At 42.2% G+C, this 17,238-nt stretch overlaps 1 protein-coding gene across 5 annotated transcripts in view; it reads right to left on the reverse strand.

Annotated features, from left to right (window-relative positions):
- LOC147138049 (uncharacterized) overlaps positions 1-17,238 on the reverse strand; it is a 28,744-nt gene that overhangs the window by 6,275 nt on the left and 5,231 nt on the right. For 3 of the 5 annotated variants that reach the window (XM_086047909.1, XM_086047908.1, XM_086047912.1), the window contains 8 exons: positions 16,144-16,350; positions 9,683-9,835; positions 9,512-9,599; positions 9,005-9,176; positions 6,829-6,985; positions 4,359-4,397; positions 4,007-4,189; positions 3,628-3,712 (listed from right to left, as the gene is read on the reverse strand). In XM_086047909.1, the coding sequence (XP_085904035.1) occupies positions 3,628-3,712; positions 4,007-4,189; positions 4,359-4,397; positions 6,829-6,985; positions 9,005-9,176; positions 9,512-9,599; positions 9,683-9,835; positions 16,144-16,350 (1,084 nt within the window). Of the gene's footprint in view, positions 1-1,380; positions 1,687-3,627; positions 3,713-4,006; positions 4,190-4,358; positions 4,398-6,828; positions 6,986-9,004; positions 9,177-9,511; positions 9,600-9,682; positions 9,836-16,143; positions 16,351-17,238 lie in introns of those variants that run through there. The other 2 variants (XM_086047911.1, XM_086047910.1) reach the window with 2 other exon arrangements.

The raw sequence follows: 17,238 nt of genomic DNA on the forward strand, positions 1-17,238 counted from the left end.
TAATGTCCGCCCTGCTGCAGAGCAAGCAAGCGAGCTTAGCGGCTAACACTGCCAAGCAGCCGCGAGAGAAATGACATTCAGGAGCATGGGTGACAATGGAACATGGACGCAGCGTTTTTTTTCTTTTTACGCCAGCGCCACTTCGGCGCTGATTAGCGTGACTGGTCCACATGTAGCATGCTGCTGATTGATGAGCGTGGGGTAGTGATGGGCATGACAGTTCTTTTCAGTGAACTGAATCATTAGAATCAGTTCATCAAAAAGAACCGTTCAAAAGATTCGTTCACCGAATCGTTTGCCCCCACCCCACACAGCCCACCCACACACGAACAAGCCACCTCTCCCCCGGCACGGCTGGAGTGAGTTTAAATAAATAAAAATAAAAAACTATTATGCTCACGCTGATGTTGCAGTAATTGTAATTTGTGCGTTTGTATTATTATTAGTATCAAAAACGTTGCAGCTCTAATGTATGAACGAGAATGGCAGTACAGTACGTTCACTCACTGAATCGTTGGTGAACAGGAAATGGCAGCAGGTTCACTCACTTACTCGCTCATGTATGGGCAATGCAGCATGTTCACTCACTGAATCATTGGCGAACAGGAGTGGCAGTACGTTCACTCACTGACTCGTTCGTGAAGGGGAAATGCAGTACATTCACTCACGGAATCGATCATGAATGGGAAGTTACGTCACTGATTCCTTCGTGAACGGGAAGTTACCTTACTGATTCCTTCGTGAACGGCAATAGTGTGGCAGTATGTTCATAAAATCCCTCCTCCATCTGACACTGGCTGCTGATTGGTTGTTTGCGAAGATTGACGACACGCGCGTGGCTGAGCTCAAATGAACGGAGAAAAGAACGAATCACTGTGTTCTGTACCTGTTCTTTGCTTGAATAAAGGTATACAAAAAAAAGAACAAAAAACTTGAGGAAGTGATCCATTCACTCACAGAAAAGATTTGTTCTTCTTGAACGAATCGTTCGAGAACGACCCAACACTAGCGTGGAGATAACAGCCCTTTGGAAAAAACGCAGGTTTGACGATGTTGAAATCGCGTTGTCTGAGATCGCAATTTCGGTCCCAAAACGATAAATCGTTCAGCCCTAGTGCAAATAGTCGAGAAGCTCTGGAGTACGGCACCACACAAGCACCTTGCACTAATAGACTACAGAACTACTCCAGTTGAGTCAGTAGACATGTCGCCAACTTAATTGCTCATGGGCAGGAGGCTTTGCAACAAACTACCGATGATGCGTGCACTAATAGAATCCACGGCCTACGATGCCCTAAGGGTTAAGCGCTTGCTCAACAGGTCCAAGTCCACCCAAAAGTTCAATTATGACCACATGAGAGCAATCAATACTCGTCTCACCCTGCAAACTGGGGATGAGGTGCGAGTGGCAATCCCAGATGTTCACCGGGAGTTTCCATCCATTCCCACAGTGGTCCACGATCCTATGTGGTGGAGAGTGAGGGCAAGCAGCTATGCTGCACCAGCCAACACCTTTGCACCAGCACTCCGATTACCAACCGGTCTTGATGTGTGATCTGTTGCGAGTCTTGGTCTGAAGTCCCTGAACTGACACCACCTGTGGTTGCGCAGGCGCCACTCCCACCAGAACTGTGTTTCTTGTCGCAGAGGAAGCCATCAGGGTTGGCACAACTCCACTCAGGTGAACTGTATACCACCCGACGGGGTAGAGTAGTGAAAAACTAACTATAACTATATCAAAAATGTCAGTTGTTTTTGTCTTTGTCAATTTAGATCATACATGAGGTTTCGGGGTTCATTTTAAATGTATTTCTTTCAGTATTGCTGTACGTCCGTGCAGTAACAGAAAGATCAAACAGCCGTTTGAGAATTGTTTGAGTTTACTTTGCTTTACTTCACTACAGAATACTTAGGCTAGGTTCACACCGTAGGTCTTAATACAGATTTTTTGAAAAAAATCAGATTTTTATGTGTAAGCGTTCACATTGCATCATAAATGCGACCTCGGTCTTGACTGCCGTATGAACACATGCGTCGCCAACATGACCCGCATGCACAGAAGAAACGACGTCACTCACGTCGTATTGTTTACGGAAGTAAATGTGGTCCAGCATGTCAAGGCATTTCTACAGTGAAGCAATTTGGTTGGGGGTAGAAATAAATACAGTATTTCGGGGAAATTACAAGGCGAGGCTTTGCTATCTTATTTCATGGAGACATCACTAACGATGACGTCATGTCACAACGGTGCGTAAACAATGAATCAATCTGAACCGTGGCTGAATTACTACTATCACCATAAATGTCCATTTTATGCTTCATGTTTTAAGTGGGATTAAATTCAAATATAAATATCCAGTATATAATCAAATATACAAATATATACCAAATATAAAATCAATACTGTTACTCCCCAAAAAAAAAAAATGCAGATTTGATCCCCTTGCTTTCAGCACTTTCTCCCCCGACTGCACGGAATGCATTTTGGGCTCCGGATGATGTCAGCCTTGGATAAATGCGACCTGGACATTCAGACCACTGCCGCATTACAAAAAATCGGATACGTATCTGATGTAGGACCACATATGAAAGCGACCCAGGTCAGATTTGAAAAAATCGGAATTGAGCCGTTCAGACTGTCATAAAAAAAAAAAAAATCAGATACAAGTCGCATATGGACAAAAAAATACGATCTGGGTCGCATTTGTCTGCGATGTGAACTTAACCTTAGAGACCTTATTTTTTTAATCTTGCATTCGACAAACACTCTAACTATTTTTTAAAAAGTAATACTAAAACGAATAAAAATGAAACTAAAACGAATAATTCCATCTCGCAAAAAAAAACCAAGTTGATCTAAAATCTGAATTTAAAAAACTAAATTCAAAACAAAATAAAAACTACCTACAACGAAAAAGCCAAAACCCTATTCTAACCCTGGTGGGTACTGATAGTTCACCAGCATGTAAAGGTTAATAGCATGGCCACAGTTAATAGGCAGTTACTATTTTGATGTGGAGGTGAGGCAAGACAACTTATCTCACTGTTGTGACATGCTTGTTGGTATCCTCTTTACTTCAGCAAGGATGATGTGATTGTGACGGTAAAATAGGATTGAACCATGCATCCATTTTCTATAACCTGCTTATCCTTACGGGTATAGCATCAAATGGTGATGGGAGTGGGTGCTGGACGTTGTGAAACGGACTTGTTTTTGGGTCAAAACATTTCAGTTTTCTTAATCAGCAAAAGGGCAGAGCAATACTACTATTGATATAACGTATGTTAATGTTGGAATTAAACTAGCGGCGAGCTTGTGGCTACCCCTTCTTGAGACGAAACCAATAAAGACGGTACAGCAACTTCCAAACACATCAGATATGTGAATCTGGAGCCTATTTCAATTGACTTCAGGCAAGAGCCGGGGTGCACCTTGGACTGGTATTCAGTGAATAACAAAGCACATAAAGTATAGACAAACGCACATTTCAACCAATGGGTAATTTAGGAACTACCGTACTACCTCTTTGGGATTTAGAGCTTCTTAAAAAAAATGCTGTTTCTTAATGTGTGACTATTGAACCAAACCTAAGCCGATATTGTCATATTTATTAAAGCGATAAATACCTTTGTGATCATATTCCACAAAAATTCTTGGTGAATCAAGCGCTTGCTGTGGATTCATCCCAAACTCCAACATGTTCAACAACACCTAAACACACAAAAAGGTATGAGTTAGAAGCTTTGTTATACAGTCCACTTCCACAATACTAAACCATTGTCCTGGTAGGATTAGTTAAAGCTGCACACTAAAATCATCCTCAGTTGGAAGACAAAGAAATTGGAATCACAAAGAGTTACGGTACTATTTTGAACTAATGTTGCTGTTTACAGCGCCTAATTGTCCTGTCAACAAATACTTTTAGGGTCTACGACCACAAATGTTTTTCTACATCTGATTTCAAGTAGGAATCACTATCTTGATTTGGGTTCTGTTACTCCATACCTGAATGTGTCCTTGTGGTTGCATCAGAGCCCCCATTACTCCCAAGGAGGAAAGCAGTTGCGCCTTTTGGGATCCAGTTGGACAGTCAGTAAGGAGTGCAGGTATTATGGTGTGGTAGGGCCGTTTCCTCCCAGCCACACAGTTAACACTGTTGTGATGAAGAGAGAAGCTGGCCCCACGATTCTGTGAGGGTTGGGAGAAGATTTCCCAAGACTATTAACTTAAACAGAAATCAATACTTCATCAAGAATCCAAGTTGATTATATGGACGCAAGTATTAGGACAACTCACAATAATCACTAGAGCAAAGACAAATAGGAAATATGCCTTGTGCAGCTTTCACTTGTCTTACATGATTGTGAAGGGTGTCTGTGAGGATTTTTGTCCAGTCCTGCTGAAGAACATTTTTTTAGATCAAGTGGTTGATGGAGCTGAGGTCTTTCGATTAATGTAAATTCTGGTCTATTGAATTCTCTGGTATATAAACTGCACTCAATTAAAATAAAAACAAAAAAGCAGAACTTTTTTTTTCCACACATGGTATGCATACATGGCCATGCCGTGAAGTTTGTACACCTTAGCTCGAAGCTGTCTAAGCTCTTTAATTTTTTTGGAATTATGTTTCTGTCTGCTACAGGAGCTGACATATTTTCAAGGGTACTGCTAATTCCAAAGGCGACCTTAGATTTTGGGGAGTTGTTGAGACAGGCGCTTTAGTCCTTAATGGGTTAAAGCAGGGGTGTCAAAGTCAAATGGATGGAGGGCCAAATAAAACATTTTGCGACAAGCCGAGGGCCGGACTGATAGAATGTTCATTGAAATTTTTGAAAATTTCAAGATTGGATTGGGTCCTTCGCGCCTGCTGATGATTCATTCATTCATTCATTATCCATACCGCTTATCCTCACAAGGGTCGCTGGCGTGCTGGATCCTATCCCAGCTGTCTTCGGGCAGTAGGCGGGGGACACCCTGAATTGGTTGCCAGCCAATCGCAGGGCACACAGAGACAAACATCCGCACTCACAATCACACCTAGGGCCAATTTAGAGTGTCCAATCAACTTACCATGCATGTTTTTGGAATGTGGGAGGAAACCGGAGTACCCGGAGGAAACCCACGCAGGCATGGGGAGAACATGCAAACTCCACAAAGGGAGGCCGGAGCCGGGATTGAACCCATGACCACCGTGCCCCTGCTGATGATGTCATGCTTTATATTTCTGTAAACTATTTCTTTGCCTCTATGTTTGTCACCCCCCTGGCTGTTGTGTTTTTATGTTCAGAGTTACTAAATAAAAAAAATTAAAAAGTACATTACTGCTACTTTTGCGAGGCAGCTCGTACGTCACTTCCGCTTATGACCCGAGAAGAAGCCGCTGCCCGTCTTGTGAAACAAGATCAGTGGAATGTTAGCGTTCCTCCTGCCAAACTGGAAACAATTGTGGTTGGCTCGGGCTGCAAGATTGTATGAACTGTACATAATGTGAAGTAAAACGGAGAGGATCATATAATTGGTATGATGTCTCCAGCTGACTCTATTTTAGAGTGGCAAGGTATGAATGTGGGTGGTCCTGTCAGAGAACACAGGCCCGTATTCCACTTGACGCGTCTATTTATTGTGGTCTGCAACAACACAGACAAAGAATAACCTAGCAACATCATCCAATGCGCATCCATTAGTTAACAATATGCCTAAACTGTATTAAGCAATTAAACAGCCAAACAATACATACAATACACATTCACACGTTTCATCACTAGGATAGTAAGTATACTAGCCGAAATAACTAACTAGTGTTCATCAACGTGACATTACTCATGATAACATATCTAGGCTATTATGTACAGCAGTTACTACTGAGTTTGCTGGCACGAACAAACTACTAGCTAGCTGTGTCGAAGGAGGAAAAAAGAAAAGGAACCACGTCTCTTGCTATCGACACTTAGCGCTCGAAGAGCGTTCAATGCCTGCTCACAGTGTGGGACATTTCAGCACTACATCGAGACTCAATGAAAATATCAAATGCCAACAATTACTAATAATAAAACAATGTGAGATTTCTAACATTAAGTATTTCTTAGTAAAGCATGTTGTACTCCGAATAACCTTTCACCACAATCCGATTCTGAAAGCCACGAAAAGTGACGTGAAGTCTTGAGTTGGCATGTAGATGACCGAAGGACGATCCTCGCAAAAGTAGCGGTAATGTTCGTTGTAACAACAGCCAGGAGGTGGTAAACATAAATGCAAGGAAATAGTGTAATTGGGTTATCTGTGTTGTGGTCGAATTTGTGTCTTGCCAAGTTGTGTTGTTTCCGAGGTTAATGAATACATCGTGCGGCTCGCTTGATGGGAGGGCATGCGAGCGAGAGTAGCGGAGGACGAAGAGAAGAGCTTGATTGAACGGTTGTCGTACTGTATTGGCGTCGGCTGCGGCCCACAGTAGCCAGTTGGACTAATAAAATATATATTAAACTACGCCTGTGTTCTTGGAAGACGCTACAATATATTTTACAGCGTGACGTCATCAGCAGGCGCGAAGGATCCGATCACTACCCACACTGGCTTGCTGCGGGCTGTGGGCCGGATCTAATAATAAAGCAATATCATCCCAGGGGCCGTAGAAAACCTTCTTGCGGGCTGGATGTGGCCCGCGGGCCTTGACTTTGACATATGTGGGTTAAAGGAACTTTATGGTTGGATGGTAGGTAAGTAGGTAAATTATACTTAAGTAGACTGGTTTAATACGTTTAATAATCATTTTCGTTGCTCACATGTGACACACAAAAAGAAACAGACACGCTTACGCTGCATCATCAGACCTGAAGAGAGAAACCACAGTCCTTTGGGACAAGTCCAGTCCCGAAGCCCATATATGTGCTGTTGATGAAAGAACAGGCATTCCCTTGACTGTCAACCACACAGAAATAGACTGTGTCACTTCCTGTCATGAGGGCAGGCTCTACATCTTGCATGACCCTAGGACACACACAAACAATACATGTTACTCTCTGAATAGAGTTATGTTCTTCACAACTATTAAAGTGATTCTGGTCATAAAGTATGCATTTGTTTATTGGCTATCATTTCCCTACATCAGTTAAAATGCACACAAATAGTCTCTTCACTCAGAAAAAACCCAAATGCCCGTGTTTTTAAACCTTATTGAGCCAAAGCACATATTTAACATTTAACAACAAAACTCTCACGACACACCACCAAACAAAAATGGTAGAAAAAGTATGTACTGAAATAATGCTGAACTCATCTCAGTGTACTCACAAATGAATTTACTCACTGTGAAATCGAGGCCTGTTTAGTTGAACACAAACCTACAGAATAATTCTGTTGAATGAATGTCAACAAGTCACCGATGGTGAAGTAGTACATTCGACTTTGATGCAGGAAGCGCGTGACGTATCAATGGGTGCCTGTCTATACAGTATATGTGCCCTGCGACTGACTGACGACCAGTTCAGAGTGTAGGTTGCCTTTCGCCCAAAGTCAGCTGGGAGCTAGCTACAGCACCCTATGACCCTGAACAGGGTAAGTGGCATAGATTGACAGATGGATGAACTTAAGCAGGTGAATATACAAGTTAACCGTGCCTCCTGCCATCTAGTGGAAGATTATTTGTTTGCCCTGTCACTATACATCACTCGCATAGACACAGCAGTGTTTCTCAACCTTTATTAAACGAAGGCACATATTTCGCATAGGAAAAAAATCTCACAGCACAACACTTACCAAAACGATTCAGAAAAAGTGGCTATAGGGGGTCATTATGTACCTTCTGTCATTTAGTGGAAGAACATTTTGTTGTTTTGCGCTGTTACCAGAGCTGGGCACTTGACCCTTTTTTGCCGGTCTGGCCGCGACCCTCCACCCTTGACCTGGGTACCCTTCCGGCCGCGACCCCCGCCCTTATTCATAAAAATTATCACCTCCCGACCCGTTCTACCCTCTGGCCCAAAAACAAAAAGAAAAAGTGTGAAAAAGTGATTTACGCCACCGCGGAAGATATGCTAACGGCAGAGGCTTTTTAAGGATCATTAGCTGGCTAATTTACTATTCGAACCCGCTGTAGACACACTTCAAAATGCGCCACTAATACTTAACTACTTACCCAACTACGTGTGCTTACTTCCATTGCGAGCCCCGGGGTTGGTTTTGTCGTATTGTATAATTATTTGGGTCCAACAGACGGCCAGAAGTCGCATTCAACAAGTTATTTATTTATTTTCCACACTTCCCCTCCTTCACCTTCAAAATAAAAGCATACCAGCAAACCACTATACACAGCAGCTTTGCTACGCCGTATTTCCGGAAGTAGAAGACGCCAGAAGAAGTGCATGAACTCCACCTTGATGTGCACCAAAAATGGGCATCCGGCCGGGCCGGAGGGTCCGACCGGTCCAGCCCAGGGACGGACTGCTCAGCTCTGCCTGTTACTAAACTATTTTGCTGCTTAACTCATATTCCAAAAATACAATATTAATCAGAATGCCTGGTTTATACTAGTGGAGGCACACAGAACATATCGTAAAGAAAATGTTGGGCTTGACTTCCCCTTTAAAACTTTAATAGAGTCATTGTGTAAATCTACATTATGATTTATTATATCGTTGCTGTTCTGTGCAAAACACTGATGTCCAATTTTGGGAAAAAAAATAATTTTCACGTTAATGCGATGTCTGTAACGCGGATACACCATTCATGTAAAAATAAGAAAATTTAAAAAATGGACATACGTTTTTTTCACAGGACAGCGACGATATGCTAAACAATTGTGGCACTGAAATCCAAAGTCTTTGGTAGTAAGCAAAATTGTCTTTGCCAAAATACACACACACAGCAGATAGGGCAGTAAAAAAGGGAGGGGTTGGGTAGGATGGTCATAATATGGAGCGAAGGTAAACGTCTACACTCCAATCTAAAGTCAACAGAGTGTGACAGGCTCTCGTTGGTACGAACTAAAACACACTCGCAAAAATGTACCTGTCCATGTTGATGAGCTGGGCTCGCTGGCTGCTGCACCTTTTCTCCAATAGGCTTTGGAGCGGAATGGTCACATGGTCTGGGTCGCCCACGTAGCGTTTAGCATCTGTTAGTGCCAAGCGAATGGCCTCCACCAAAATATGGATGTAGTCTGCACTATTATGACCTAAAGCTGAAAATAAACACCGGGACTTAAATTTTCTACTTCATCTCCACTCTAGCATGTACTGTCATGACTTTGGATGTGCAGATATTAGTCACACACACTTTGTTAGATGTGTGGCTAGTCGACTTTTGTCGTATTAATTTCAGTATTATCGAGAGTAAATTTGCTGCACTGTTACACTAAATTCAAGACTATTCGCTTTCAGATTATCTGACATAGAAATTTTACGACTGATGAGCTTGTTTAATGTCACAATTGGTGGGTGGACAGGCACTTTGATGTTGCAAAGTGAAATTTGACACGTCAACATCATTACACCAAGCTCCCAGTGTAATGGTTACCTTTGAGAGGGAAGTTCTCCAGGATGTTGAGCAGCAGCAGGGCAGCCAACCCTTGGCTATTGGGAGGAGACTCCCATAGACGCACACCCTGAGCACACAATGGAGTCATTTAGTCTGCTGACCACGTTAGTCAAACAGAAATCCAATAAGCAAATGAAAGTTCATAGTCACCTTGTACTTTGTGCTGATGGGAGTGACGACATCACTGTCATGGCAGCTGAGGTCATCCAAGGTCATGACTCCTCCATGTTGAATGATGGTGTCAATAATAGCTTTCGCAACTCTGCCCTGGTAGAAAGCTGCCTTTCCATGTTCCCCCAATTCCTATTTATACATTGGGCCAAATATGTGTGTAATAATCAGAAAATTGTGGATGACATCCAACATAATTGCAATGCAAAAATAATTAGCATAAGTGTTACAGCCCTGGCTGTATTTTGCAGTTTTATGCATGTACTGTAGTTGTTTGGCAGAGCTGGGCACTTGACCATTTTTTGCCGGTCCGGCCGCGACCCTCCACCCTTGACCTGGGTACCCTTCTGGCCGCGACCCTCCGGCCATATTCCTAAACATTGTCGGCCCCCGCCCCATTCCGCCCCTGACCCCCCCAAAAAAAAAAGCGTCCGTGATTGACGTCGCTGCAGGAGAGACGCTAACGGCAGAGGCTTTTTAAAGATCATTAGCTGGCTAATTTACTATTCGAACCCGCTGTGGACATGCTTCAAATGCGGCAGTAGTACTTACCCAACTGCATGCTTACTTGCATTGCGAGCCCCGGGGTTGGATTTGTCGTATTGTATAATTATTTGGTTCCAACAGACGGCCAGAAGTCGCAGTCAAGTTACTTATTTATTTTGCACACTTCCCCTCCTTCCCGGCCTTCAAAATAAAAGCGTACTAGCAAACCACTATACAATGCAGGTTTGCTATGGAGTATTTCCGGACGTAGGGAACGCCAGAAAAAGTGCATGAACTCCACCTTGATGTGCTAGCGTCTGAATATACTCGTGGACACAAATTGTTTTGAAAAGAGTCGGGGGGCGTCGCTTCAAAAAGACAGCGACAACAATGGATATCGTGCCTGCGACAACCATAAAGGGACCGAGATGACTAGACGATGCATTTAATTTTATTGCGAAAACGATCTTGAAGGTGGCGGCTAAGGGGTAACGTTGGTGAGTAGTTTGTTTAGTAATGTTTACTTTGCAGCAGCAGCAACGAGCTGCGTGGCTCATCCGTCTCCGTGTGGGAAACTGTATGTCATCACAACATGTGAGACAGCAACGTGCGCTCAAGCGTGTTTGTATTTCCTTATCGTCACATTACGTAACCCGTGCCTCCCACCTGCAACTGTGGCATACCATTACAAGAGGGGGCGGGGGAGCAATACCACAATCCCAATAACAGCAGTTGTCGCTCGCACAGACGCGGGGGTATAAAGAAACCTAAAAAGAAGCCTTTCACCGAGTAGGCTGAGATGATTTTTGGCCGCCTCGCGAGCACGTCACACGCATGAGGGCCGATTAGTGGGCCGGACTAAAATCAACTTCCCGCCATGCTTAGTCCAGTCATTTTTTTTAAATTTGTCACCCCTCACCCCTCCGCCCCAAAAATGGGCATCCGGCCAGGCCACAGGGTCCGACCGGTCCAGCCCAGGGACGGACTGCCCAGCTCTGTTGTTTGGTTAGTGTGTGTGGCTGCTGTCTGGTGTGTGTGCATGTGGGAGTGAGTGTTCTCGTTATTAATGGGATCTGTGGAGGCTCAAGTGGCCGGCGGGGATTGGCTAAGGCGGTGGAAGGAGCGGCCGTTCCTGATTGGCCACAACCTAACGGCCGCGAGTTTAAAGATGCTTCGTGGAATGACAGAAGTGGCGGTGTATGTGACAGCAGTAGCCCGTTGCTCTCAGCCTCCAACAAGTGACAATTTGACAAAGACTCCGCAATCCTTTAATTTTGGTGCCACAGTAGATATGTAGTTGTTTGTTTTTGTATTAGGTAGTTTAGGGTAGGCGGCACGGCGGTCGACTGGTTAGCACGTCTGCCTCACAGTTCAGAGGTTGTGAGTTCAATCCCGGCTCCGGCCTCCCTGTGTGGGGTTTGCATGTTCTCCCCGTGCCTGCGTGGGTTTTCTCCAGGTACTCCGGTTTCCTCCCACATTGCAAAAACATGCATGGTAAGTTGATTCGACTCTCTAAATTGCCCCTAGGTGTGATTGTGAGTGTGGATGTTTGTCTCTGTGTGCCCTGCGATTGGCTGGCAACCAATTCAGGGTGTCCCCCGCCTATTGCCCGGAGACAGCTGGGATAGGCTCCAGCACGCCCCGCGGCCCTTGTGAGGATTAGCGGTATCGATAATGGATGGATGGATAGTTTAGGGAATATCCTTAGTTTGCATGTCAGCTGTTGCTGCCTTTACGTTTTACCTGCTTTTGTGACCTTTTTGTTGAAATACCTTGTAAATTAGCGGTTCTTGTAAATACCTTTTTGCCTTTGGATTATTTTTGTTATCATAAACATTTGTTACCCATCGGATAGCATTATTTCTTAGCATTTATTAGCATTATTTTAGCATAGCATTTATTTTATAACTGCATACACAAGACGAACAGCAGCTTGGATCAGGTTTACTTATCATAAGTAATGAGAAATTATCTTGGACTTGTCTTAGACATTTGATTCAGTTTGCTGAAATGTCTGAGGATTCGGAAGATTGAGACTGTAGAGGTGTACTGACAAGAAACTTTAACAGATGCAACAAACTGGAGCCATATGACAGACAGATTCCGGTTATGGCGGCAAACCGGAAGACGTGCTTGTCTCGTGCTCAGTTGCATTACAACAAATCCTGTTTAAAAATAAAAAACAGCGATCTAAAACTGTAACATATTCTAGAAAAGAACTTAAAGCTAGCGGTTATGCCGAAAAAGGTGATAAAAGACAAACAGAAGACAGCGGAAAATCTTGCTGAAGTTCCTCGAGAGGACGAAGAAAAAAGCGTGACGGACGACATTGCCTCGGGGCAAAGTCAGGACACGAATAAGGAAAGTATGGAAACTCCTTCTACGATGGATATTATGAGGGCCACACAGTCCTCGAAACAAGAGTTGAATGCGGAAATAGGAGTCGTGTTGGTGGCGGTGACTTCCGTTTTTGTCTTGTACCTGATTCTGGTTGGTTCAGTTTTGTGTATTTCAAGGTTACACTTATAAGTGAACATTGAATAGCATGAATATGACAGATACGTTAACTGAATGTGTATCTTGGAATTGTAGAGGTCCAAGTAAACTGGCTAAAATAAAACAGGCCATGAATAGGATAAAACTATTACAAGCAAAGTTTTTTTGCAGGAAACTCATATTAAAGAGACGATTAAGGTTTAGCGAAGATGGTTTGGGCAGGTTTTTCTTCTTCTTACTCCTCTAATTTTAGGGGGGTAATGATTATGATACATAAGTCTATCCCTTTTAGCATTGATAAGATGATGAGTGACCCAAATGGTAGATTTTTGATATTACAGGGAAACATTCTTTCTAATAGGCTCAACCTTGTTAACATATATGGACCAAATGAGGATAACCCTGACTCTTATAATCATTTGTTTTTGAGAATCTCTTCTCAAGACCTCAACTGTGCCCTGGATCCAAGTAAAGACAAATAGACAGGTATGGAAAAAGAAAAGAACCAGAACAACATTACAACAATTTATGAAACAGTTGAATATAATAGATATCTGGAGGCTTCGTAATCCGAAAAAAAAAACAGTATTCGTGTTGGTCAGGTACTTTTAAGAGTTATTGCAGAATAGATTATTTTTTGGTGTCAACAGAGCTCGTCACGTTCATTAAAAGTTGCCATTATAGCAGTATTGCCATATCAGATCACGCAGCTCTCTCCATGACTTTTACTGTACTAAAATCAATTCGAACCCATTTTTACATGGAGTTTTCCCACTAAATGGATGAAAGATAAATACTTTATTGATTTTTTAGGAAAACAAATTGATTATTATTTTGAAACCAATAAGCTTGAAACGTCAGCTACAGTGGGAGGTCTTTAAGGCATTTATAAGGGGCCAAGTAATAAGCTATACCAGTAGAAAAGCAAAAGAGTCTAGAGGAAAAATTATAGAACTAGAAAATGGATACAGTTTCTAGAGGAAAAAAGTACAGAGGGTCTACGGGGTATGGATGAAATTCTTAAAGAGTTGTTATTACTCAGATCTCAGTACAATCAAATAACAAATGATAAGGTAGCAACAAATTTATTGCGCTTGAAACAATAATTTTATGAGCAAGTGGAAAAGGCTGGACGGCTTCTTGCATGGCGTCTTAAACAACAGGAATCAGAAAGGGCTATTTGTAGTATAGAATTGGCAAACGGGAATAAAACGGTAGATCCAATGGATATAAACAAGGCATTTAGAAATTATTACGCAAAATTGCATAGGTCTGAAAGTAAAGCCAAACCCCTGGATCAATCCAGATTCCTAGATGCACTTGATATTCCCAAAATTTCTGAAGAAGTTAGAATGATTGCAGATGCTCAAATTAGTATGTCTGATATCATGGATGCGATAAATTCATTACAAACAGCACTACCCGATGGAATTCCCATTGCTATATAAAGTACTATAAATCTAAATTGATATGTATATAGAATGTTATAAAAATGTCAGTTTGCCTAATTCATTGAGAGAGGCTTTGATCATCTTGCTGCCCAAACCAGGGAAATCTAATACTAAGTGCGAAGATATGCGACCTATAAGTCTGATGAATACAGATACTAAAATTCTGAGTAAAATTCTAACTAGACAACTTGAGGGTGTGCTTTCCAACATAGTAGGAAATGACCAAAATGGGTTTATAAAGGGCAGACAGGGTCTTCATAATGTAAGACGACTTTTTAATATTCTATATACTTGCAAAGATGAAGAAGATACAGCCTTTCTTTCACTTGATGCACAGAAGGCATTTGATAGGATATAATGGGCCTATCTTTTTGATGTTATTAGTAGATTTGGATTTGGGAATTATTTTTTGCAATGGATCAAAATATTACATTCTAATCCCATAGCGCGGGTAATGACCAACGAAGGTATATCCGAGCCGTTTAATATATCAAGAGGTTGCCCTCAAGGTTCCCCATTGTCACCGTTTCTGTTTATTCTAGCCATTGAGCCTTTAGCAATTGCAATAAGGTCTAATAGTCAAATAAAATAAATTTGTATGGAAGAGAGAGAGAGAGAGAGAGAGAGAGATATGGATGGATGGATGGATGGATGGATGGATGGATGGACGGACGGACGGACGGACGGACGGACGGACGGACGGACGGACGGACGGACGGACAGACAGACAGACAGACAGACAGACAGACAGACAGACAGACAGACAGACAGACAGACAGACAGACAGACAGACAGACAGACAGACAGACAGATAGATAGATAGATAGATAGATAGATAGATAGATAGATAGATAGATAGATAGATAGAGAGAGAGAGAGAGAGAGAGAGAGAGAGAGAGAGAGAGAGAGAGAGTTTTGTTTTTATAAATAGGGTTAAGCTTTGTGTAGCATTTTTGTAATTGTGCTGAAACGTAATAAATATATTGTTTAAAAAAAAAACTGGAGCCATATGAAGAAATGAATCAAGTGACAATGCATGAAGCTATTGAACATTGCAGGTTACTAATCATTTCCATTCCCCGCCCATTTCCTTAAAATAGATTACCTTGGGCCTTCCGGTCATTCTTAACATTGATAGCCACGTCTCTGTCAACTTGGTCCAGAATGTTGTGTGAGAATGGACAGATGTTACTTCAGCAAGCTTCTCCAAACTGTATGTATCCATTTACCCGTCAGCCTCACAAAAAAACTTCAGGCCACGAAAAATTATTATATTGTGTTGGGATGGGGATCACCACCTGACTTTTCATCTTAGGGCACCCGAGAGGTAGCAGCGGCCCTGGGTATGGGGGTGTATTAATGCCCACGGCATGAATGGCTTGCACAAAGTTGGAGCAATGTACTGCCATCCAAGCAACATTTTCTTTCAGGGTCGTCCCTGCTAATTTCAACAAGACAATGACAAGCCACATTCCGCATGTGTTACAATAGTGTGGCTTCGTAGTCAAGGGGTGCGAGTACTAAACTGGCCTTCCAGCAGTCCAGACCTGTCTCCAATCGAAAATGTTGAGCAAATGAAGTTGTACATTAAGCAAAAATGGGGAAGAATTCCATCTACAAAGCTTCAACAATTAGTGTCCTTGATTCCCAAACACTTATTGAGTGTTGTTAAAATGAAAGGTGATGTAATAGATTAGTAAAAATACCACTGTCCCAGCTTTTTTGGAATGTGTTACATCAAATTCAGAATGCATAAATATTTTCAATTACCGTAATAAATAAATAAAACAATAAGAGTGAGGTGAGTTTAAACATTAAACATCTTGTCTTTGTAGTGCATTCAACCGAATAAATCGGTGGCTTGAAAATGTTTACCTAGCCTTGTCTCAGCAGCCATTTACTGTATGTACAAAAAGTACACCAGTGAGAGTTTATACAAAAATAATAGGTTGCTAAATTGCTGTTGCTTGTTTTTGTCAACGTGACATTTCAGTTTCATTGATGTACCTTCAGAGTTTGAGCAAGGGCAGGGTTACGGAATACTTGTCCATGTTTGGGAGGATGACCATCGATCAACAAGTCTCCACCAAGGTCCTTCCCAGCATCTCGCAGCTCAGCCACCCAGTGTGTCCATCCATGAGCTGTGACTTCAGCAACAGGAAACCCCACCTCAGCCAGTTCCACTGCCCCATTGAGCACCTCTTGTAAGGACAGCTAAGGGAAGCAGCGACAGGAAACACATGTGTATTACCTCACTGGAAATGAAGCAGGACTTCCTGCTTCATTTCCAGTGAGGTAATTGTTTTGGGAAGAAATATGCCATGGAGGGTTACAATATTATCTGTGCAGCAGAGAAAACTATTTTTATATTATATTGTGTGTTTGTCCCGATTCTGTGAGTCACACTTTGGTGATTCATCACAAACATGCCAAAACTTTGCCCTCATATGCTTTCAGACTATTCAAAAGAGCTACATACTGTATCACTGTCATCAGAATTGGCAGCAAAGCAAATATATATATATATATATATATATATATATATATATATATATAAATATATATTTTTTTTCTTATTTTTAAAGAATGAATGGTGTTTACGCATTACAGACAACACATATTAACGTGAACATTAAAAAAAAAAATCAAAAATTGGCCATACATGTTTTTGACAGGACAGTGGTGATATAAAGCGATGATGTAAAAAACGCTTTCAAATTTTTGGGGTATTTGAAAAGTATAACATGTTTAAAACCGTTGTACCTATCCATTTTCGATTCTCAGCAGGGTCACAGTTGATGTTAGCCAAAAGGCAGGGTGTGCCGCGGACTGGTCAGAAATCACAGGTCGTGTATCGACAAACAACCATTCATACTCACGTTCACATCAATGGCCAGTTTAAGAAACTTATTGAATCTTCAGTGAATCTAACATGTGTTTTTAGAGCATTGGAGGAATCTGCACCACCAACCAGATAAAGTAAACATTCCTAGAACCCGATGTCAGTGAATCCACACTGTTTGCAGAGCTGGGCAGTCCCGGCACCGGACCCGTCGGACCCTCCTGCCCGGCCAGATGCCCATTTTTGGGGCGTGGCGTGGG

Source organism: Filicampus tigris, chromosome 12, assembly GCF_054856515.1.
Source record: "Filicampus tigris isolate MCC_2025a chromosome 12, RoL_Ftig_1.0, whole genome shotgun sequence".
Lineage (NCBI taxonomy): Eukaryota > Metazoa > Chordata > Actinopteri > Syngnathiformes > Syngnathidae > Filicampus > Filicampus tigris.